Here is a 25,250-nt window from a genome sequence, read left to right on the forward strand (position 1 = left end):
AGAGACAGACAGAGAGAGACAGAGAGAGAGAGAGAGACAGAGACAGAGTATGTATGTGTTAACACACAGAATAAAGTTAAAACTTTTATTTTTTAATTACCTGGTTTAGGAAAATCAAGACTGGGTTCCTTCCATCCCCACATTCCTATCCCCCCATTACTCAAGCAATTAATTAGTCGAATTTAGGAGATCCTGGAAAAGATATTCTCCAGTGATGGTTCAGCTCCCAGGCTGAATATGACATTTTGACCACCCTCACATCTTCTCCCTCTGCCTACACGTGCATTAGAAAGCCATTCTGCTGCAGGAACTTCAACTCTAATTCAATCCAATTTGACAAATATTTGTCACACACATGCAAGGCACCATAGGCAGGGTGGGGTGGCTCTGGGACAAAATAGCCCAAATTCATGTCTCAACTCTAACTTTATAGTTATATGTCATTGGCTAAATCATTTCCTTCCTAAAGGAGTTCTCGTTTTGTGTTGTTTTGGTTTTTTGATTTTTATTAATGTTTGAGTTTAAAATTTAAAATAAATGAATGAATGAATAAAAACCACCACTAAGGGCTTAACTGGATAATTTTTTTTTTTTTTTTGGCTGAAGCAATTGGGTTAAGTGACTTGGCCAAAGTTACACAGCTAGTAAGTGTTAATTGTTTGAGGCTAGATTTGAACTCAGGTCCTCCTGACTTCAGGGCTGGTGCTCTATCCACTGCACTACCTAGCTGCCCCTCAACGGGATAATCTTTAAGGCCTCTTACCAGTCCAGGTGTTCTGTGATCCTTTGACCTTGTTTTCAAGGAGTTTATAACTTAATATGGAAGGAAAGATGTTTATAATAATTGTAACTGTAATGCAAGAGTTTAAAGTTCTATGTAAAGGAGAGCTCATCATGGCAAATATGCCCAATGGTGGTGTTTATTTCTAATTTTAAAAAATAAATAAAATGTTAAAATAATTAATTTGTTTTAAAAAGAATCTGTCTTTCCCTGATTACAATGGAAGTTTCTTTGTGTGGGAAATAATAAAGCTTCAATAAAACATGAGTTTTTAGAATTAAAAATAATAAACATACATTTATTTATTTCTATTTGCATATATATAATTTATATATATATATTTCTATACATGATCCAGTTAAAATTCTAGAACAAATATGACTTCTAGAAAATTTCAAGAAAAGAATCACCATGGGATAGTGAATAGAGAGAACAGGTCTCTGAATCAGAAAACCTAGGTTCAAGTCTCACTTCTGACACATAAGGATGACCCTGGAAAGCCCCAGGCAGGTCTCTAAGATTATAAATTCCTAAAAAGCGACAGACAAATAGAGGATGTTTCTCTCCTAGAGCTTATCATATAGATGAAATCAGGTCCAAAAAAGAAAAAGGGGAAAAAAAGATCCCCTCAACCCTCCCATCCACCCCCACCACACAGAAGTTCTTAATCCCCTTTCCCTGGGAGGTCTTCAAGTAGAGCCTGAGTAAGGTTAAGGAGGGGATCGGCCTAGAGGACTGGTCTCTTCCAGTTCTGAGATTCTATGGCAATATATTGGCTCTAAAGTTGTTTTGTGAATCTGTGCTAATGTGAAAGCCCAGCCATTAGGGTGGAACGTGGCAGATGCCTAACAAAACAGCCTGAAGTAAACAGCCCAAGGAACCCCTTCTCTTTCACCCGGAGGGTCACCTGCTGATACAAGAAGGTCATGGGCAAGCATGTGGGGAAGAGCACCTGACCTTGGGAGGGAGCAGGGGCAGAGGTCACTGGGCCCCAAACTATTGGAAAGAGACTGACTTGGAAGAGATCCAAATTTTAAATCAGGCTTTGTCCTCCAGCAAAGGAGAATGAGATAGAGAAAGAAAAAGAGAGAGAGAGAGGGAGAGACATAAAAATGATATTAAACAGTGAAGGGGGGGATGAAGGAAAGGAGCTGGGGAGGAGGGAGAACCATAAAATCCCGTAAGTGATTCTACACCTTTTTCCCTTAGAAAAAAAGCTTTTTGGAAAAGGCTGTAAATTATTTTTACACCAACCTCGTAAAAATGACATCGGCACATTCCCGAATTAGAACTATTAAGATAAAAACCAGAAACATACATACACATACACACACACACTCCACAGAATACTGAGGTACACTACTCCTAACAGGGAGACAGATACAAATATGAGCACGCACACATACCAATGAAACATACAAGCACAGATATCCTTAGCTAGTTTGGAATGAATTTTCCCCAGAAACAGGTTGGGGGAAGGAGAGGAAGCATGAGGGTAGGGATAATTCTAGTTTGGGGAAAATCCCTTTTCCAATTCTCTATCTCTGGATCAGCTCCAAATCTATGATCTTATGATCTCTGAATTAATAAATGACCTACTTGGCAATCAAAATGTAGAAAAAAGAAACTCAATCCTATGAAAGCCCTTTCTGAAAGGCCTCCCTTTTTCTTCTTCAGTTCCCTCTCCCCTTCTACCAACGATCCTAGCTCCCTTTTCTTCTACAAATGTCTTGCCTAGGCCATTTCCCCCTAATGTAAAGGCCAGAGAGAATTATGCAAGGAGCCCTTACTACCTCTGTGTCTGCTGCCCTCTGAGAAGGGAATGTAGGTGGGCTTTCTGAGATACTTCCAAGAACTAGGGTGGGAGATCTGGTGAGTCTTGACTGCACTGAGAGAGAGAAATGAAGATTTAAGAAATTAGACTTATTTTTGGAGCATCCAAGAAGTCTGTTGGAAGCTGGGTTCCCAAAGGAGAACCATGTCACTTCAATTTGTCAACGTTCACTCTTACATTCTTACATACATAAGTCACTTTACCTCTACAGACCTGTCTTCTTACTATTCAATAAAAAAGATTAGGCTAAAAAGACTCCTTTCCAGCTCCAAATCTATTATTATTATAACGAATGGCCCATGATCTTCTTGAAAGGTTGGATTGGTCAGAGAAATTTGTTTTTTTTTGTTTTTGTTTTTGTTTTTAATAGCTTTTTATTTACAGGATATATGCATGGGTAACTTTACAGCATTAACAATTGCCAAACCTCTTGTTCCAATTTTTCACCTCTTACCCCCCACCCCCTCCCCTAGATGGCAGGATGACCAGTAGATGTTAAATATATTAAAATATAAATTAGATACACAATAAGTATACATGGTCAGAGAAATTTGATAAATTACAAAAGATCCTCAACTCCCCCAAATGGAGTACAAGCTCCATCCCCTTTATTCCTTTGGGCCCTCTGTTCTATTTTGTCTCATTATGAAGATGAGGATGGAAGTGGGTTCAAGGTGGAGGGAAGAGAAGGGATAAAAAGAGACTAATATTTCCAAAACATAGCAAAAAAGAGGTCAGAGCTTTTCCAGGCAGATATCCTAGATAGATCTCTCCTTATTGGCCATGAAATCAAACCCCCTAGTCCCCTCTCTTCTTATTCCCTTGCCTCTTACTATATAATGCAGCTGTCTCTGATTAGAAATGTTCCCTTTTTATTGATTAAATGAAATAATATTTGTAAAAAGTGCTTCGAATGGTGTCTGGCACATAGTAGGCTCCATTTCAGGGCTTTTAAAACTTTTTCCACTCGATCCCTTTTTGCCCAAGAAATGTTTATGTGACTCTGGGTATATAAGTATGTAAAATAAGTATACAAATCAAACGTTTACTAATGATAGATCATAATTTCAGTTTCAGTTTGAGGAGTTTAAGAAGATTTGCTCTATATAAATACTTATTCCCTTCCCTCTAATTCCCTTGTTGAGAAAGGTAAGTAACCAACGTAAGTCGAAAGGAAAGAAGGTGGGAAAGTAAGCCTCCCCCCCCCCCCCCCCGCCAAAAAAAACCAAACAAACCCATAAACACATATTTCATCCCTTTCTTCCCTCTCACATTTTCTTCAACCTTCAGCACTGCTTCTTCTCTCCCCCCCCCCCCCCCTTCCCCCCCCCCCCCCCCCCCCCCACTCATGCCCAGAAACAGAGGGACCATGGCAGAGAGAGGGTGTGAGCAGCTCTTCAACGTGAGGAGTGAGAGCTAGGTTGCTTTCCAAATCTCCTCCCCACCCTTACCCCCAGGCACCTCCCAGGTTTTGTGGCTGGAAGGGATTGGGGAGCAGGGGTGGATTAGAGTAGCCTAATTCCTCCAAGGCTCCTCCAGCTCTCTCCAGATTTCTCCAGCTCTTCAAAGCCTGCTTCAGTTCTCCGAGGCTGAGGATCAGGAATATGGAGTGTAGGATAAAGACAGAGGAAGTGACCTTTGGAAAGTCAGGGCGGAGATGAGGAAAGGGATGCTATGTTAGCACTTTGTTCAGAGAAGAAAAAACCGTTTGAAGAATGCCTAAAACTAATGAAGGATTGAGAGTGAAAAGTAAGGAGAGGGCTCTACTGCTGTCAACTTAATTCAACAAAAACTGATGAGGTTCCTTCTGTATGTGGGGAACATGGGGACTAAATTCTGAGAAGATTACAAGGGGCTAAAATCCGAACATGATGACTTCACTGAATGATATTAAATGTCTCTGAGATCTCTTAAGATTCTGATTCTGTCAGAGGGACCAGGCTACGCTCCGTGGGAGGTAGGTCAGAGGGAAGGTCTTCAGCTACTAAAGAAAGGAAATCTCCCCAAATCTGGCGCTGCCGGGGACATAGGAGTCCAACCTTCTCGTTTTATAGATGAGGAAACCAAGACCTCCAAGAGGGGAGGTTTGCAGAGACTTCCCAGGCCATTAAGGCAAACCACTCCTCCTCTCCCCATTTTGCAGATATGAGGAAATTGTGGCCCAGAGAGGGTAAGTGACTTGACCAAAAAAGGTCTGGGGAGACCTTAGAAACCATTAAGCCCATTTTATAGATGAGGAAACTGAGGGTGGTTTGATTGGGAAAGGTTTCAGGGAAGCAGTTTTAAAGGATGGACATTTTTAATGCCCTCATCCCCAAGTGGGCATTGGAGAGAGGCAAACCAGAAAGGATAGAAAAGTACAACATCCTCCTTTCCCCCCTCCATTCCCCCCAACCCAGCTCCATTTTTCTTTTTCTCCTCCCCCAACTCCTCTCCATCCCCCACTCCCCAACTAGTTTCGAGGCAGGGAGAGTTAAAAGCTCATTAATGTGCAAGGGACCCCCGGCCCCTTTGAATCTCGTCACAGGATGTGAACGGGCAGGAGCTGGCCCCAGTTGCCACAGCAACTTCAGTGGGAGTTCCCAGACGCTAGGCAACCCTCCCATGACCCTACCTGACCTTTCACCCCAAGTGACCCCGGGGACAATGGGAGTGCACGCTAGAGGGGCCCCAGGACGCTTTTCAGCCTGGCCGCCGGCCGGCTCAGCCGGCCCCCCTCCCCCCAGGCAGGCTCCACCCCCTCCCCAGGCTCCTTCACTCCCCAAGCCCCACAGAGCCCAGCATCCTCTCCCTCCCCCATCTCCCGGGGGTAGTGGGGATGCTGGGCCCCTCCCCCTTCCCAAGCTTCCCAGAGCTGGCTTAGGCTGCCTTGCCCCTCACTCCTCCCCCTGTCAGGAGGCAAGGAGATCCTTAAGTGCCCAGGCCTGGGCTGGGGTCTGCTCCCTGCCTCCATGGAGCATACAGTCCCCCGCAGGCACAAGGTGCCGGCCAGGACCCGGGAAGGGGCATTGGAGAGCAGGAGCAGACATCAGAGGGAGAGGATGTCACTAACTCAGGTGGAGCAGGAAAGGCATCTGAGGGCTACAGGCCGGCCCTTGGGCCCCCTCCAAGTTCCCTCTTTGGCTCAGTGAAGGGACTGGACTAGACAACTACTGAACGGCGTACTAGATAGAGGGCTGGTGTTGGGATGGACAAGGTACAAGCCTGAATTCCACCTCAGACTACAACTCATTTATCTTTCTTCAGTCTGTTTCTTTGTCTAAAAAAATGGCCCTCAGCACCGGCCCTGAAGTCAGGAGGATCTGAGTTCCAATCCAACCTTAGATACTTATCGCTTCCCAGATGTATGACCCTGGGCAAGTCATTTAACCCCAATCGCCTCAACAAAAAAGGAAAATAAAAATTAAAAATGGGCTTTATAATAGCCCCAACTTCACGGGGCTGTGGTGAGGATCCAATGATCTAAATAAAATTAGATGACATACGTTTGCAAACTTTATCAAAGCTCTATACATTTTAGCCATTATTAGTCTGTAACTCAAGAGCTCTGGAAAAGTAAACCTGGCCACCAAATAGTTACAGTCCTTCCTCTCTGTGAAGAGGCAGGGGGTTGCCTTGGAGGACTGAAGGGGCTCTTCCTACCAAGGTTACCTTCAGTGAGTCTAAAAGCCTACAGCAAATCCCTGGTAAGTCCCCTGATCTCCTCAGAATATATAGCAGTACAGCAAACATGTTAATACAGGTACAATCAGGGTAAGGTAAACAGCAAGAGCAGCCTAAGGGGAAAGGGTTGAGGTAAAACCAGAACTAGAAGTTGGATAGGTGGCCATCAAGGACACAAAATGCAAGGCAAAGGGTTCATGAGGAAATGAAACCTTTTTGAATATATTTTTAAAAATAAAAGCACATCTAAGTAAAATATCCCACTTTGGATGGCACCAGAGTTTTAGTTTTGTAAAATATTAACAATGTAATCTACAGTGGAAAATAGGAGAGAAGGGAATGTGTGTGCTCATTCCTTGTAACCCTTGTAACATCTTCAAGCTTTGTCCCCTCCTCCACCTTGACAAATGTTCTATCCCAATTATGATAGATTGTATACGAATGGCAGATCCTTTTTAAAAAAAAATTAAACATTTTAAACCCCTCACAAACTACTTTCTCCTTTCCTTCCTTTCTCCTTCCATCTCTCTCTGTCTCTCTCTCTCTCTCTTCCAAAGACTTTTTCTTCAGTTATTAGTACCCATCTCCCCTCAATCCCAATCACATATCTTTAATTTCCTATTTTGTGAACAGATTATAAATCCCAGTAGAATATAAGCACCTTGATGGCAAGGACTATCTGGCTTTTGTGGGTGTACCACCAGAGCCTATCCCAGTACATGGTACATGATAGTAGATGAATAAAGAATTGTGGATTGAGTGATTGAACACATGTTATCCCAGCTGTCCTAACAGAGGCAACAACTGGAATATGGCTCTGTCTGCCCCTCTGAGCCTGTTAGTCTCATTAATACTTGCTTAACAAGGGCAAAGGGAGATTTTCAGTGAGAGGATGGGAGTAGAAGAGGTGGAAAAAACATTGACATCCTCCTCTTCCTCCTTACTGGGGCCAAGAGACAGGATGGATAGTAAGGGAAGGCTTATCAGTTGTTCTCAGATGGAGGGAGAGAGGCTATGGACAGATATGGTTAGATGGAGAAGCTCAGGCCTCTCCTCCCCCAGATTTTTCCCTTCTAGATCCTGCTCTGGACTGTTCAGGCTTCTCTCCCTCCATTGCCTCACTTTATTTGAACAAGTTTGCCAACTGCATGGAAACAGGTGTTCCCATCGTGTTCCAAGGTGAAGCAGGCTCTCTCTGTAGCACTGTTTGCCTCATTCTGATTGCTGACTCTCTTTGTTTATCTCTTCCATCTGTCAACTTATCACAACTACAGGTCCTCTCTTTTCCCTTCTTTCCCTCTCCTCCAATCCAAGCTTTTAGACTTCTCCTGTTGAAATCACTCTCTTGAGTTCCATTTCTATACTTCCAACTGCCTGCTGAATATCTCCACGAGGAAGGCTGTCTCTCAGGCGTCTATAAACTGCACATGTCCAAAAGTTGGTCACAGCATCTCAGTAAATCTGCTCCCTCTAATTGCTCTTTCCAGCCTCTCAGACTGGATGCTCCAGCATCCTTTCTGGTTCTCCCCCTTCTTTCATCCTCTGGATTCAAACAAATGCAGTCAATTCTACATCCATTATTATCTCTTGTGTCCTCTCCTCTCTACTTATGCCTCCCACCTTTCAGGACCTTACCATCTCTTGTCTGGATTATTGTAATAGCCTTTTAACTAGTCTCTTTGACTCCAGTGTTCTTTTCCATCCAATCCATCCTTAGGTTGTTCAAGTAATCCTTCTAAAGTCCCCTGTGCTTGCCTGGTTAGGTCATGCCTCTGACCCAAAAACCTTTACTGGATGTCTATTAGTTGTAATTAAGAAAAAAGACAGATTTCTTAGCCTGACATTTAGGGGCCCCCATGATAATTTAATCAATAAGTATTTATTAAGTTCCTATTATGTACTAGGTGTTGGAATTCACAAAGACAAAAATCAAATAGGCCTAGCCTCAAAGAACTCATATTCTAAGGGGAAGAAAATATGCACATAAATAAGATTACAAAAATAACTGCAAGGTAATACCTGGGACAGGAGAGAGGGCAGTGGTTCCTTGGGGGAAGGGCTTCATGTTGTAGGTATCCCCTAAGCAGAATTTTGAAAGATGATTCCAAAAGGCAGAGGTGAAGAGGGAATGTATTCGAGGCACAGGGAACAGCCAGTGCCAAGGTAAGGGGACAATGTCCCACATGAGGAACTACAACAAAGCCTGTTTGGCTGCTAGAAGGGGAGTAATGCATCACTTAATTGGAAAAGTTGGTTGGGGTCAGGTTGTGAAGGGCTCCAGAGGAACTTATATTTGATCCTAGAATCCCTGAATAATATTTAGGAGTCTCTGAAAATTGTTGAGAAGAGAGAATGATGTAGTCGGGTCTGTGCTTTAGATACATTACATGAGCTGCTGAATAGAGGATGCGTCAGAGAGAAGAAAGCTTTGAGGGAGGGAGCTCAATTAGGAAGTCACTGAAATAGTCCAGAGGAGATATGATGAGGGCTGAAATCAGAAGGGTGGTTGTGGGAGTAAAGAGCAGGGGTCTGAAGCAAGAGATACTGTACAATTAGAAAGGACAAGATTTGGTAATCAACTGTATATGTAGGTCAAGGGAAGATAATGAGTATAAAGGTAATAAAGGTTGGAAATCCAGGTGACTGGTGACATGATGCTCTCAAGAAAAACTGGAAAGTATAGAATGAGAGGAGAGAGTGGATGAAGTTTTTGGGGGAAGAGATCATTAATTATGTTTGGGATACCCTGCAATGCAGTCAGGCAGGCAGGATCATAGGTTATTTCTAAATCTGGTCTTGGACCCTCTAGCCTCTCTGAAAATGGAAAGTCAGGGCTCCATAGCTAGATGCCTCGTCTCTGCTTTTTAGAATGTCTTTCCTTCAAGGCAGCTCCATGAATCCTTTTCAGATCTTCCTTCCCTTTCTGCCCTCTTAACATCAATATCTCCCTCTTTAAATTTTCCTATAGTTTTATATATGGATCTTTCCTTTGCCCTTATACTTTATCTTGAAACGTATTTGATTACACATTGGAATTCCTTCATTAGATTATAAGTTTCCTGAAGTCAGAGACTATGTCCTTTTCATTTTTGCACCTCCCTACAGTACTTTGACATAAGCAAATCTTTGCTGACTTAATTGTTTACCCAGGGCACTAAATGTTCCAATAAAAAACTGAAATAAGAAACAAAGAACAGAAAGAACTGAAAGACTTTAAGAGGTAGTAAGGAATTGTGAAATAAAGCACAGAGGAGAAGGAACATAGAAAGAGGGGCAATCATCCATCTAGTTGACAAAAATCTAGCTGGAATAATGTTGAAGGAGTTGTGGGAAGATAGACACTAATACACTATTGATGGAACTATCAGTTGGTCCAACCATTTTGAAAAAATAATTTATAATTATGGGAGAAAAATCACTAATGTGTTCCTTGACATACTGATCTGACTATTGAGAATATATCCCTAAAAGATTAATGATAAAAGAAAGGTCTCATATAATATATAATATTTGTAACCATATCCTTTGTGAAGTTAAAAAAACTCAAACAAAATAGGTGATTATTGGCAGAATTTTGAAAAAAAAATGTGATATACAAATGTTTAGAAATATCATTGCTCTTAAAAAAGCTAAAAATAAAAATATCTTAGAAAATTCAGGAATTGAAAGTACAATGCTGAGAATAATATACACAATGACTAATGTAAATTTAAAAGTACTAAAAAGTAACTGAATACAGATTAAGTGCAATAAAGAATTTTGATTCTGGAAACAGAAAATGAAACATATCTTGCCTGTCTGTAGAGACATGGGGGTCTATGGAAGTAAAACATTGCATATTGCATCAGATGTGACTGTTCTGTCTATTGATTTTGCTTAACTATTTTTCTTTGGTACAAGAAAGGGTTCAATGTATGTGTATTTATGCATGTATGTTTCAAGAGGATTATGTTGAAAAATTATGATAGAAGAGAATGAATTGATAAGAAATAGGGAAAAAGATATAGACTAGAAGAAGATCTGGTGAGGTGCCATGTTCACTCTTAACTCAGGAAATAAACTCTTAATTAAGAGTTTATTCCAAAGGGTTATTTCCTATCTTTTGGGGAGGAGGGAAGTATTAGAAAATGGGAACTAAAATTCCTTGCTTCTTTTCTTCTACAAACATTTAATGAATACCTACTAAGTGCATTAGACTGTACTTTCCTCCTCCTTTTTCCTAATGGAGATGCAGGCTCAGAGATGTAGTTCAAAAAAATATTGGATTATGAGTCTGGGGACTGTCTTGGCTTGGACACTAATCAGCTGTAAGCCTGTGAGTAAGTCTCTTAATATGTCTAGGACTTGGTTTTTTCATCTATAAAATGGAAATAATAATGCCTATCTGAGGGAATCAAATGAGATTGCTTATGTGAAAACTTCAGTTCTATAGAGACATAACGTATTTATTTATTTAAGGAAAGGCCTAATACAGAGGCCTCCAAGGATTTCCTCATAGATGCTAGAGCATAGAGCATGGGAAGGGGTGGTGGAGGAGGGATATAAAAGAGTGGGAGAAGGAAGAAGGAACCCTGTCCCTGGGGCAGCTAGTGTTTCTTTCCCACACTCCCCTTTGCTTGGCCAATTTCCATGGCAATGAGCTAAAGGGGTTATATGGGTCCCAGAGAGTTCAGGACCTAAAGCTCCCCAAGTAGCCCTAATAAAAAACCAGTAAGGAAAGGAGTGATGGAATCTATATTCCAATGTTTTCTTCCCCTCCCAGCCTCCATTCCACTCCCTTCCCCCTCTCACCCTGGGCTGTGGTTAGCTGGGGCCCCACCCTGTGCATCACATTTGGGAAACAGAAGGATTGCCTAGGGCATTGGGCCATTTAAAAATCCAAAGAAAAACAAAAACAGGAATAAACAGAACACATAAACATGGGCTGTGTATACATAGCTGTCTTGAAGTGGAAAACTGAAAACTTCACTAGAAAATGAGGCACCATGTGGTGCAGAGATAAAAAAGAACTGGGTTCAAGTTTTAACCCTGCTACTGACTTCATTCAAGTCTTTACTCCTCTCTGAGCCTCAGTTTCCCAGGCTGTTAAGTCTCTTCTAGCTCTAAACCTTACAACATAGCTCTTTGTCTTTTCAGTCCTGTCCTATTCTTAGTGCCCCCATTTGGGGTTTTCTTGGCAAAGATACTGAAGTGGTTTGTCAATTCCCTCTCTTATTACTTTCCCTAAAAGATGATTTTACATATAAAATCTCATTCACTCTCCCCACAACTACCATACAACTACATGATAGGTTGTCTGATTATCCCTATTTTAAGGTCAGGAAAACAGGCTCAGAGATGGAAAGCCGTCCCCCCCAAGCTGACATGGCTAAGAGATGGCAAGAATATCACCTGAACTCAGTTCATCTGGCTAGGCAGCCAACAGGGCTCTTTGCACCATCCCAGTCTGCCTTTTAAAATATGGTTAGTCCAAGTAATTCAGGCCCTCCCTGGTTACAATTGCGGGGGGATTTTGAGAAGACACTTAAATTATCCATATAATTGTGTCCATGCTTTATTCTATCTATGCTCCTCAAAGCAATGAGGTACTTCTTCAAATACTAAATAAATGTTTTAAAATAATACTTTGCCCTAGGTGATAATTTCCCCTTGCATTCAATATTCCTGGCACTGTTCACGCTCTTGGAGGGAGTGGGGGAGGGATCGTGGTACAGGAACCCTTGCTAGAGGGGATATACTAGCAATGTAAAAATGGGTGCGGATTGGGGGACTTTTTTTGGAGTAGGAGTGCTTTGTTTTTTGTTTTGTTTTGATATAAAGTATGTATCTTTGGGGTGGGGTGGAGAATATTTGTACTTTCATTGCGGGGAAAACCAGTTGAGTTTCTGCTTCCTGCTCCCCAGGAGAAAGGAGGTTCTGACTCAAGGGATCCCACTATACTTCTTGGAGCCTTTCCTTTTCCAAGGGATTTTTGAGCATTGCCAGGGACGCTTTAATACACTAACAGATACTATAACAGATACTATACCTCCAAAGAAAGAGAGAAAGGGACTTGGAAATATCTCTTAATCTGTTTCAAGCAATAAAGAAAGGAAATTATTTTTTCAGTCCTCAAAAGTTGTAGGTTCACCTGACATCCATTCCAGTGGTACAAGATGATCTTACTTTACCATTCTGTGCCTCAGTTTCCTTCTCTGTAAAATGGGGGAAGTGGGAGAGACTGGTCTAGAATCTATATACTTGAAGAAGCCTTATTTATAATGAAGTGATCCAAGACAATTCCAATAGACTTTGATGGAAAGTCCTATTCAAATTCAGAGAGAACTATGGAGACTCAGTGTGGATCAATGCATAGTATTTTCATCTTTTGTTGTTATTGTTTGTTTGCTTGATTTTTTTTTTCTCTCATGCTTTTTCCCTTTTGATCTGATTTTTTTTTTTGAGCAGTATGACGAATATGGAAATAGATTTAGAAGAATTGCACATATTTAACCTATATTGGATTGCTTGCTGTTTTAGGGAAGGGGGAGGAAGAAGAAAAGGGAGAAAAATTTGGAACACAAGGTTTTTCAAAGAACAATGCTAAAAGCTATCTTTGCATGTATTTGGAAAAATACAATACTATAAAAAATAAAATAAAATAATAAAAAAGGAGCATTAGTTATCGACTGCACTTTTTTCTTATAAATTTGAACATTATGAGAATCCTTCCAGCTCTGACATTTTATATTCTATATACTAATGTTCTATGTTCTGAGGTCTTTTCCTACCCAGGGAATCCCATGATCTGTGTTTAACAATTCTATATTCTACAATAGTTATTACCATGAACAAGTTACTAACTTCCATGTGCCTCAGTTTTCTCATATGTAAAAGGAAGTAGTTAAACTAAACAGCTTACAAGGTTTTTTCCAGCTCAAAATCTGTGATCCAGTGATTTTAAGATTTAATCCAGCTGATACTCCACGTTCTATGTTCTAATATTTTATAATCTAAGATAGGAGGCATCATGGTATAGTGATAAGGACTCTTGGAATCAGAGATCTTGGGTTTGAATCCCACCTCTGATGCTTACTGCATGTTTGACACTGGGTAAGTCACTGTAACAGTTTCCTCATCTGCAAAATGAGTGAAATTGAATTAGATGGCCTCTAGTGTTCTTCCAGTTATAAGTTCAATGTCCTATGAAGAAGTCTTCCTGTTCCTGACTTTTCTTGTCTAATACTTTATGTTCCAAGGTCCATTCCAGGTCAGAACAATGATCTGAGAGCCAGGAGATGTGGTTCCAATGCTAATTCTTAAGCTAAAATTAGCTGAGTAACTTTAGGCAATTTACTTTTTCCTTCTTGGTCTCAGTTTCCTTATCTGTAAACTGAGAAGGTACTGGTGGAGTAAATGACTTTTAAAACCTCTTGCAGCTCAAATTGGAGGGTTCTAGGAGCCTATAGTTTTCTTTCAGGGTCCTTTGGGATCTATGCAGTGTGATCCAGAAAGGGTAGGATTGGTGTCCTGGGTTGGGGTAGGTTGGGAGTAAGGGTGGCAGTGGAGTGAATGGGAGGAGACAGGTGGGGGCCTTAGCTGTGGGCCTTGGAAGGCAGGGGTGTGACTCCTTTTTCACATATTTGTATTTCCACATTCACCTTGAAGCCATCAAGGCTAACAGGGGCAGCTTCAGATGTAAGAAGCAAAAACAAATAAATGAAGGAGAATCCCAGGCTGAGTGCTGGCCTAGCCGGTTTTCCCCAAACAAGTAAAGCATGATTCTCCATCTTTTCCCCAACCCATGAGAGACCTGGGGCCCCTGCCTTGTCATTATACATACAGCTGGGCTCTTTGGGCAATGTCAAGTGGTTTTTAACTGTCTTGCAGAGGCAGTTCAGACCTTAATTATTTATAGGAAATAGGGTGTGTGTATGGGGAAGGGTGTTCAGGCATAATTGGAAGGAGAAATAGGATGTGAAAGTGGGGGGTTAGTAGTCAGAGAGGAGTTCCAGAGGGTCCCCCAAAATAGATCTATCAAAAATGAAGTACTCAAGAAGTATTGTGGCACAATGGATAGAGCTGACCTTAGAATTATTAAGACTGGATTTCAAGTCCATTTCTTTGTCAACATCTCTTAATTGTAATTGCCCTCCCTCTGGTTCCTTATTTCCTATTTATCCTGTATAGAACTTGTTTGCACATAGTTGTTTACATGTTGTCCCTCCCCTTAGCCTGTAAACTTCTTGAAGAGAGGGACTATATTTAACCTTTCTTTTTATATTCCTACTGCTCAGTGCCGAGGTACCTGGTAGGTACTTGTTCACTAACTTACTGGCTGGATGAGTCATTTGTGTCCTGAGGTCTCTAGACAACTCTGAGACACTTAGGGAAGATGTGCCCATCTTCACTGGTAGAGAGAATTTCTTCAATTGAAGAGTTCCTTAGGTGGATGAAATGAAAGGTCTAAGAGAGGAATATCCTGGATCTCTAAGGTCGAAACTCTAAATTTTTTATCTTCTCTTACCCGACCCCAACCTTGCAACTAGAATTGCAGCTGCAGGCCTGTTCCAAGCTACAAGGACCACGCCATCTTGGACTCCTGAGGTGGCAAGAGGTGGAGGACTGGCCCGAAAGATTTAGGATCTTAACTCATAAGATCATAGATTCAGGGGTGGAGTGAACCTTAGATGTCAACTCCCCCCAAAGTTCTCCATCCCCATTTTGCAGATAAGAAAACTGAGACTCAGAGAGCAGGCAAGTGACTCCTCCAAGATTACACATAGAGTGTCAGAACTGGGATTTGAACCCAGAATTCTTTCCACTATTCCTTGCTGGAAGTCCAAAATCGGCAGATCCCTACCCAGCCAGCCTCAATCACTGAGTACCCACCAAATGAGCTACATGGTCCTTAAACCCTGCCTCCCTCACATGCTGAAAGTTCACAGATTCTGGTCCTTCTAGTCCCCCGCTGAGAGCACAGTAAGTCTCCAGTGGATGCAGGCTCCCTCCAAGCCCCACCCCCTAGAGTTTCCTCCTGAAGGAGCCTCCTGGAAGTTAGATTTAGCCCATCCCCCTGGGCCCCAGCGCCTCTGTCAGCTCCCGGCCCCGAGGTGACTGAACGGTACTGGATGCCTGGCAGGGGCGCTAGAAGACTGGACCCTTTCTCGATCGGGGAAATGAGGCCGGAGGTAATGGAAGAAAGGCAGTTTGTCACTGGGCAGAAGCTCCCTCCTCATTAAGCCAGGGGAGGGAGTAAGGCCCAGCTCTCCTCCTTCTTTCCCCTCCCCCCAGCCTGAAGGATCCGAGGAGACAAACGGATGGAGCAGAAACGGGAAGGGGGCATTGAATGAGGGGTGGGCGTGGGGGGGATGGAGCTGGGGTGGGGGGAGGGGAGTGAGTGAGGCTCCTACCTGTTGCTGCTGAAAGTGCAAGAGCTCCACAGGGCTCATCTCGCCGTTGCTCTCCCCGCCGGCTCCTCCATCCCTCCCCGCTCCTCCTCCGCCTCCTGCTCCTGTCACTGTTCCTGCGGCTCCAGCGCCACCACCGCCACCATCGCTCTGGCTGGAGAGACTGCTGACTCCGTTCTGACCGGACGGGGCCGACCTGATTGTCTCCGAAGCGGATTCCACCATCATGTCGCTCTAGCGGGACCTGGAGGAGGATATGGGGACGGAGATGGGGAGGTGGGGTAGGGAAGAGAGGAGGGGCTGAGGCTCGGGAGCTGGACCGGCAGGGCGAGCTCCCGTTCCCAAGGCAGTTTTCTGTCCCCGATACCCACATGCCCCAACTAGACTCTGCTTTTAGGCACCACCCTCACCCCATTCAGCCCCCTCCCCCAAATTCTGCAGGCAGACGTCCCCCGGCATGTAGCTTCCTCTTTCTGGCCTGAAACTCCCCCAACCCCCAAACCATGCCAAGGAAGGAGGGGGGCGATGAGAGTGAAGCTGGTATTATGTTAGCCTTCTATCTCTGGTCTTCCATTGGCCTTGTGGAGACCCCAGTCCCAGAAGGGATGAGCCGGGAAAAGGCAAGGGAGCAACGGCCTTCCTGTCCTACTCCTAGTTAAAAACCTATTAACTTGTATAGTGTTCCAGTTCTTAGGATAAGGCCCTTAGGAGCTTAGAAGAGCTATATTCCAGGCCTGCCCAGCCCTGTCCCCAGCTGACTCTCCTCAAAAATTCACAGGAGGAAGTTCAAAGTGGGGAAGAGGGGGAGGGGAAAGAGTGAAAGGAAGAAATTAATTCGACTTTCTCCATCCCTGGAAATTAATTTGGAGGTGGGAGTAGAAACCAAATTATAGAATTAAAGCTTGAATTGGACTTTAGAGACTGACCAATCCATCCAGTAACCACTATTATGTCAGATATTGTACTAAGTGATACAATTAATAAAAAGAGTCCTAGCCTTCCTTCCCTTTCCCCTTCTCTATTCTATTCCACAGGTAAGGAAACTGACATCTCCAGTGATAATGAGGAGGCATATAATTAGCAGCAAAGCTGGAATTTTAATCTAGGTCCCCTGACTCCAAAATTCAAGGTCCTTACCACTCTCTCAGGTGCCTCTGCACCTCTGGGAGAAGGGACTACTCCTAGTACTCCTCCAAACCATACCAGCTCATCATGCAAGTGTTTCCCCCCCCCTCCACCCCCACCCCCCACTCCTAGTCAATCCCAATTTTCTTCTGGGAAAAGGGTCAGATAATATCTCTCCTCAAGGTCTCTGATTTGGAATGGAGGATATGAAGGATGAAAGGCTGTTCTTCCAAACTTGTGTGGTAGCTTTATAGAATATTAGGAAAATGAACAGTAGGGGAAAAGCCAAATATTGAGAGGACACATCAACCAGCCCCCTAACTCAAGTCTCTGCTAAAGTTGGGGTCTGAGGGTTTTTCCCTCTTCCCTGAAAGGAAGAATTCCTAGCCCTTCTTGGGTTGACTTAGAAACGCTTAGGCTCAAATTTCTGGCTTTGTAAATGACCCATGTCATTGAGATATGAGAGGACTGGGGAGAACTTCCTATCAAATTCTATGAAGAGTGATGGATTTGAAAGCAAAATCCCTGACTTTGGCCAATTTACTAATGTATAATCTTTAGCCCCACTTTGGGCCTCAATCTTCTCATCATTATACTAGGGAGACTGGGATGGATTCTTAAAATTCTTTCCATCTCTAAATCTATAATCTTTGAAATTTAGTATTTCCACTTTTTTTTTGTTTACTTTCTTGTTTTTTCTGTCATTTTTTTTCCTTTTAGTCTGATTTTTCTTGTACAACATGACAAATATGAAAATAGTTTAAAAGAATTACACATATTTAACCTATATCAGAGTTTGCTTGCTGTCTTGGGGAGAGGGAAGTAAGGGAGGGAGAGAGAAAAATCTGGAACACAAAGTCTTACAAAAATGAATGTTGAAATGAGGGGATCAAAGCAATTCCAATAGACTTGTGATGGAAAGAGCCATCTGCATCCAGAGAAAGAACTATGGAGACTGAATGTGGATCAAAGCATAGTATTTTCACCACTGTTGTTGTTTGCTTGTTTTTTTTTTTTTTTCTTTTAGATCTGACTTTTCTTGCACTGCACGACAAATATGGAAATATATTTAGAAGAATTGCATATGTTTTAACCTATATGGGATTGGGATTGCTTGCTGTCTAGGGGAGGAGGAGGAAAAGAGGGAGAGAGAAAAATTTGGAACACAAGTTTTGCAAAATTGAATGTTGAGAGCTATCTTTGCATGTCTTTGGAAAAATAAAAAAGCTATTTAAAATGAATGTTGAAAATTATCTACATGTATTTGGAAAATAAAATACTATTGAAATTTTAGAAAAGATAAATTTATAATCTTATGATTCTAGGTGCTACATTTCAACTCAACAAATAGATATTAAGCACTTACTGTGTACAAGATACAATAGTAGGTGCTTGGAAAGATAGGTTACAAAGATTAGATAAGACATGACCTCCCTCTTCATGCTCTTATCCTATTGTCCAGGCCAATTTACTTTCTCTGGATTTCAGATTCTGTAATGGTTAAATGAGGGGTTGGACTAAATGGGCTCCAAGGTCCAGTCTTTGGTTTAAGGTAGCATGAACTGTTCTACTTATCATAGGCCAAATTCAGCATTTCAACTCCTTCATAACTTAATTTTTAAAAATTTGTACTTTTAAAATAAAATTTTTGCCTAATTATATACAAAGATAATTTTTAGCATTTATTTTTTACAAGATTTTGAGTTCTAGTTTTTTTCTAACCTCTTTCCCCTTCCCTCTACTTAAAATGGGAAGCAGTTTGATATAGGTTATATGTTTCATGCCTTTCTTAGTACAGTCTTTCCCCCATGTCTGGAATAGACTTCCTCCTCACCTCCATTTCTCAGAAGACCTAACTTCATTTAAAGGTCAGCTCATGCTCCATTTTCTAACTCAATTTCAGGATTCCATTATTTATTTATTCTCTTTCCCATCTCAAGTAAATTTTTGTATGTTAATTTGTTTACACATTGTATCCTGCCAGTACAGTGCAAACTCCTTGAGGATAGAGACTGATTTTCAATTTTTTTTTTTTGTAGCTCTAAAATCTAGCCTTGTACCTTGTCCATAGTAGGCATTTAATAAATGCTTTTTAAAGGTTAAATTGGATTGTCCCTGCACCCTGGATTTGGAATCAGGGGATCTGAAGAGAAGTTCTAGTTTTGTTCCCAACTAGTCATATGTCTTTAGATAATTCATTTACTCTGCCTGTGCCTCAGTTTACTCATCTGTAAAGGGAGAGGGTTGGACTAGATAATCTTTAAAATCTGTTCCAGCTCTAAATCCTATGATCCTGGACATACCCAGATAACTGTAATATTGAGAATATAATACATAAGTGTGTTTCAAGTTGTCCTTTCAGTCTTTTCAGACTCTTTGTGAGCCCGTTTGGGATTTTATTAGCACAGATACTGGAATGATTCGTCATTTCCTTCTCCAATTCATTTTACAGATGAGGAAACTGAGGCAAACAAGGTTAATTGACTTGCCCAGGGTAACACAGCTAGGAAGTATCTGAGGTCTGATTTGAACTCAGGAGGATATCTTCCCGACTTAGCATTTTAGTCACTTAGTCCTTTCACTCTCTCACATAAGTGTACTAGGAGTTACAAAGTTTGAATTACCAATAGGAAACGTCATTTCCTGGGAGATCAGAGAAGGCTTTTTGGGTCTGAATTGGGCTTGAAAGAATAGTTAAGAGTTCAACAGGTGGGGAAGCAATATATATGGAAATGCATTGGGGCATAAAAGTAGAAGGGTACGTGATCTAGTTTGGAGGAAAGAATAATGTGGAAAAATAAGAAACGTGGCAAAAGGAGAAAGGAAGGGTGACACTAGATCATGGGAGGCCTTGAAAGCTTTCAGATGAACTTTATTTGGTTGGCAATAGGGAGCTAAGGAAGAAAAAATGACCAGATCCATGCATAACAATTTTTGCCAGTTTTGTGTGTGTGTGTGTGTGTGTGTGTGTGTGTGTCCATGTGCTTGTTGCTCCTATGTTTGTGAATTTCCCTGTGGATTCATGCTCACATTGTGCTACAACCCAGACCAGCCTCCTGTCACCCCAGGGGGAGGGGGGCTGAGGCTATATGGTTGGGAACTGCAGCAGGGACAGGGGCCTGGCCCTGGTAGGGGTGATGGTTTGGAAGAGATTGAGCACTTTGGTCTCCAGCCTTAATGGTGGTGTCAGCCTGAGGGCAAGCAGCTGAGGTGTGATTGATGGGACTTCTGTGGCCTTCCTCCACAGGCTCAGCTCACACCAAGAGAGCTGACCCCCACCTTTGGTCACCATTGGCCAGCCTGCAGAGGTTTCCACTCCCCCCTTCCCAGACTCAGAATCAGGCCAGATGAAAATATGCTTGGGGAGTGAAGGAAAGGAAGGGAGCCAATTCACAGGCCTCCATCTTTTTGGCTTTACCTGACACTCAAATCTATGATGGGGTTCAGGGACCAGTGGGCAGAATCTGAGAAATGTAGATAAAAGATCCTGGGAGCTGCTCTCCTAAGAAGAGGATCGCTTCCCTTTCCCCCCAGACACACATGCATTTGCACACACAGAAACGCAACTGAGTCACTAATCAAATAGCAGGGTAATACAAGTTTAGAGAAAGGCACAGGAAAAGAGGAATAGACAAGAATGCCTAAAGCTCGTTTTCTTTTCTGCCCCCCTTTTTTTTTGGGGGGGGTGCAGAAGACAACCAGTGAACAACATAATTGCTGCAATGTGGCGTGTAATAATAGCTATTCAAGGGCCGATCATTCATATTAAACAGGGTGAAGCAAGCCTCTCATTTGCATGCTTGAGATTATATGCATTTGAAAAGTCATTTCCGCAGGGTGTATGAATGACATTAATTCCCATGTGGAGTTCTCAGTTCCCTCTTGGAGCCTTTGCACTAGCAGACACACACCTGAACACCTCCTTACACAGTCACTCACTCCCACCCACATACCCTTACACTCACCCCCCCCCCCCATCCACATTCTGTAATCTTACACACACCCTTACGCTCACACAACCAGACTCCACACCCCCAGCTTTCTTCTCCATGTGTTGCAATGGGGCTGGTATGTTGGGTAAGCTGTGAAGGAGCAGGTTTAGATGTAACTGGGTTCAGCCAGCAAGGAGGGTGGGGAGGAGGTTAGGATGGGCAGGGAGCAGAGGCTGTTTATCTTGACCCAGCCCTGTGACCGGAAGAGTAAGTCACCAGCAGGGGAGAACAGAAAGAAAAAAGAGAATAGAAAAGGGAAAGGGAAAGAAGAAAGAAAAAGGAGGGAGAAAATGACAGAGAAAAGGAAGGGAGAAAAAGAGCAAGAAGGTAGAAAGGAAATAAAATGTTAAGTTAAAGGAAACCCCTCCAAAAACATCTCAAGGGAGGACTAAAATAAGGGGAGTCAAATCCAAAACCCGAATTCCATTACGTGACAGAAAGAGGGAGAGCCCAGCTCGATTAGGGAATAACTACAGGGGGTCAGCTTGACACTTGTGCTTCCTTTCCTCCTCTCCTCCCTTCTTTTCTTCAAATCTTACTCACAGGTCTCTGGTGGGGACTTAATGGATCCAAAGGAGCAATTCCCCCATTCTACCTAAATCCTCCCCCAATATCTTTTACATCTTCCTTCCCACCTCCCCTCACCCAGGTACATTCACTTTATCCTCTTCCCTTCCTCTCCCACATCACTCACTCACTCCACAAATATGAATTGAGGTTTCACTCTATGCAAAACACTATTCTAGGCTCTGGAAGAAAGACAAAGTTTTAACGAAAACAGTTTCTGGCCCTCAGGAGGCTTGCAGCCCAGTGGCGCAAACACTAAAATATACATTTCATTCATTCTTTCATTCAGCAAATATCTATCGGAAACACTAAACTCAGGCGGCTTACTGAGCTCCAATTTCCTAATGCTTTCATTAGGAAGAAAGCAAGGTATCTTATATGGCCTCTTAGACTTGGGTTAAGCAAGTTTCACCTCTGACACATTGGCTCTGTGACCTGCATTTTCTTCACTTAACCTCTTCGAGGGTGCAGACCTGCAAAGGGAGAGAGTTCTCTCATGGCCGCGGGGGGAGGGGAGGGAAGAGAAAAGGGATTCCCTAAAACAATGAAATCTTTCAGTCCCTAGCCTTTTATGGCCTCTACTCGCATCCCCAGGGCACCTTCTCCCGGAGGATGGGAGAGCAGGAGTTTTGCCCCGCCCCAACCCCTCCTCTGATCCCAAGTGAGACTCCTCCACTGAGAGCAGTCAATCTTTAGCAGCTCGTAGTCTTGAGTTCCCCGGCAGCAGCCAGCCAGGGAAGCTTAAAGAAAGTGAGCCAGAGCTGGAGCCAGCTCTGCAGCTCCCTGGCCTCGGGAGATTCCCGGGGCTACAACTTCCGCTGCGAGGGCCGGCCTCTCTCTGAAAACAGCGGAGCGCCCAACTTAAAACTCGGCCTAGCTCGTAGTCACCCATGGCCCGTTTCTGCAGAGCCAGAAGCTGCAGCGAGAATATTAAAGAGACGAGCTCGTTGAGGGTAGCAGCCGGGACCAAGCCAGGCGCTTTGGGAGGAGAGGGTGCTGGGGTAAGAGTGGGGGCGCGTGAGGAGACACAGAGAAACCTTTTGTGTCTTTTAGCGGGACCATATGGCAACGGGAGTATTAATTACCGTTGCTTTTTAATTAACAATCGCTTAATCTGAGCGGTAACATTTGCCATGACACCCTGTGACTCGCCGCAAACCCGCGCCGCCCGCCCTGCTAACTCATCAATTAATTTTTATTGACGTTTTCTTCCCCAAACAGGCACAATACCAGGGTTTTCCAATTAACACCTCCGCGATCTCTAATTAGTGCAATTAACAGACTGATGGATGCCCAGAGTTTCCCTGGGAGAGAGCGGAGCAGCCCCTGCGGGCTCCCCCAGGCGCGCGCTCCGCAAAGCGCACACATGCACACAAACCCGCCCAGCTGGAGGGCTTGGGTGCGTGTTACTCCGTGTGTGTGCACACGCTTGGAGATGGATTCTGAAAGTGCACATGCACCCCGCTACGTGTAGCACTGTATCCACTTACACGAACTCACTTTTAGGTCCCTTAATTCCGAAGTACGTTTTGGCCAGGGTGATGCGCGAGAAGAGTCCGAAATTTGGCGTCTCAAGACCGGGATTTAAATCAGTTTTTCTTCTTACTAGCATGGAGTTGGGCTAGCGCAGGGGTTCTTAAACCTTTTTTTGTATCATGGACTTTTTTTGGTAGTCTTAGTGAAACCTCCGGAACCCTTCTCAGAATAATGTTTTTAAGTACATAAAATAAAATACGTAGACTACCAAGAAAAGCGACTGTATTGTAGTACAATTATCAAATATATATATTTTTTCACAGACCCGGGTTAAGAATCCTTCGGCTAGGTAATTTCTAATCCCTAATTCTATGAACTTCGATCAATGTGGGTCGGTGTGCGGGATAGAAATGCGGAACATAAAACATCTCCCTGGCTGAGCTTGCTCTCAGTCTAGTCTGAAAAGGCAGAACCCGACTCTTAGGACTTAAGGACAGCTTTTCACCAAGAATATTCAAACAGAGGTGTAGGACAGGGCTTCCCTCTGTGGATAGACAAGTTACAGTAGTATACAATATCTGAAGTAAAGGCATACCCTGACCTTTTATTATGGTGGGGAGGTGACCCCAGGTTTCTAAAGGTAATGCTAGTACAGCACTAATTCGTATAGCTTCTTCAAAGCTGGAAAGCTTCAAAGATGAGCCCAGCTATCAAGTGTGTTGTCTTCTATGGATTAACCTATCTAACTTCGAAGAGGGTCATCACTACAGGGTTAGACTGGCTAAAGCAGCTCGAGAAATCATGTAAAGCATGGAAAGGTTGTGATGTGCAACTGTGGAAGGCCAGCACCCACCCATGAAATCACAGATAATTTGAAATCTATAATGCAGTTTTCTATTTGGTCTAGATCATGATTTCACCTGCTTAAGGGAAATCTCATTCCACAAGATTTGGTCAGTGCCCTGATAGATTGAGACTCAAGATCACGCCCAGTATGTTAGTACTGGATTTGAATCCAGTTCTTCTTGACTGAGGCTTGATTCCCACCATTCTACCTCTCCATGTAATATATATTTTTCAGGAAAAGAAGGAACTAGAGCAAGTTGGAATCCTAGGCAGACCTTTGCACTCAAATACCAATCTCTGGGAGTATGCTTTAGAGGAATAAACACCAGACTGGATTTGGAGATTTTGGAGACTTGAGTTCTGGTCCTGACTTGCTGTGGCGACATTAGTCAAATCACCACATTTCTCTAAGCTTAAATTTCATTAAGGAAAAAAGGAAGATGAGACTAGATCGATCAAGATTTCGTAAATTAATTTTGAGCTAAGGTTGAGTTCAGAATACATTACTATTCCCAAGAAACCCATAAATGCTGATCCAGAAATCTAGAAGGATAAAAATTCTTTGAAATAAAAGAAGAAGAAAGAAATTTGGTACAAAAAATGAAATTAAGTCTTTTCATAACAAAAAAAAAAAACCTCATATCTTTACATGGAAATAAAGTGGGGGAGAAGGTAAATGTGAGACCAAAACATGAAATTAAGTCTAGTTTCATAGCAAATATTGTCTCTTGTAGTTAGTGTTTCCAATACATGAAAATAAAAGTGTGGGAGAGGGTAAATGTGGGACCAAAAATGAAATGAAGTCTAATTTCATAGCAAAATATTATTTCAGGTATTTGATGTTTCCAGTACAGGCATCATACCATATTTAATCATCTGAGTTGGGATTTCATTAATAAAAGGGAACTCCTCAACAAGTAATAGAGCTTTGAAACTTCTAGTCTAAGAGAGTTTCCCAGAGTACTAAGAAATAATTGACTTGCCCCGGGTCACACACTCACTATATATGTGACACAAGTTGAGCCCAAATGTTTCTGGCTTTGAGGTTGAAGGCTGATCAACTATTCAGTGCTGCCTTTCGTATGTAATATTTTACAAGAATCTTAGGCAATACAGGCAGAGAATAGAGATTTATCCCTCTACGGACCAGGTGGCTTTAACAGCCTTGGAGTCCAGATCCAGGCTCATTCTGCCTGGACTGCCCATCTGAGGCACAAGTTCCCCCTCTCCAACTATCAAGCCTGGTGCATCTTGACCTAGTAAGATTTCCTTGGAGAATTACACTTCTCGACCCTGTCCCTCCAAAAACTTCAGCACCAAGGAGTAAGGAGGACCAAGTTACCCAAACTGAAGGCAGCTAGCTCATGGTCACTGGTTAGAATGCTGGAGGGTATCAGAAAGACCTGTCTGTGTGCTTGCTGGCTGTGTCCTTAGGCTATATTTTCCACCATGTCTAAAATGTCACCTTACACAGCTATTGATAGGTTCAAATGAGACAATACATGCAAAGTACTTTTCTTAAAGGGCTGGCTATCACTACAAGCCCACCCTGGGGTTAAGGCTTCTTCTTATTGGGG

At 42.8% G+C, this 25,250-nt stretch overlaps 1 protein-coding gene across 2 annotated transcripts in view; it reads right to left on the reverse strand.

The window, feature by feature from the left end:
- FOXP4 (forkhead box P4) overlaps window positions 1-25,250 on the reverse strand; it is a 99,158-nt gene that overhangs the window by 56,606 nt on the left and 17,302 nt on the right. For both annotated transcript variants that reach the window (XM_031964888.1, XM_031964889.1), the window contains exon 2: window positions 15,671-15,911. In XM_031964888.1, coding sequence (XP_031820748.1) covers window positions 15,671-15,895 — 225 coding nt within the window. In that variant the 5' untranslated portion in view covers window positions 15,896-15,911. The remainder of the gene's footprint in view (window positions 1-15,670; window positions 15,912-25,250) is intronic.

This window comes from Sarcophilus harrisii, chromosome 4 (assembly GCF_902635505.1).
Source record: "Sarcophilus harrisii chromosome 4, mSarHar1.11, whole genome shotgun sequence".
NCBI classification, from domain to species: domain Eukaryota; kingdom Metazoa; phylum Chordata; class Mammalia; order Dasyuromorphia; family Dasyuridae; genus Sarcophilus; species Sarcophilus harrisii.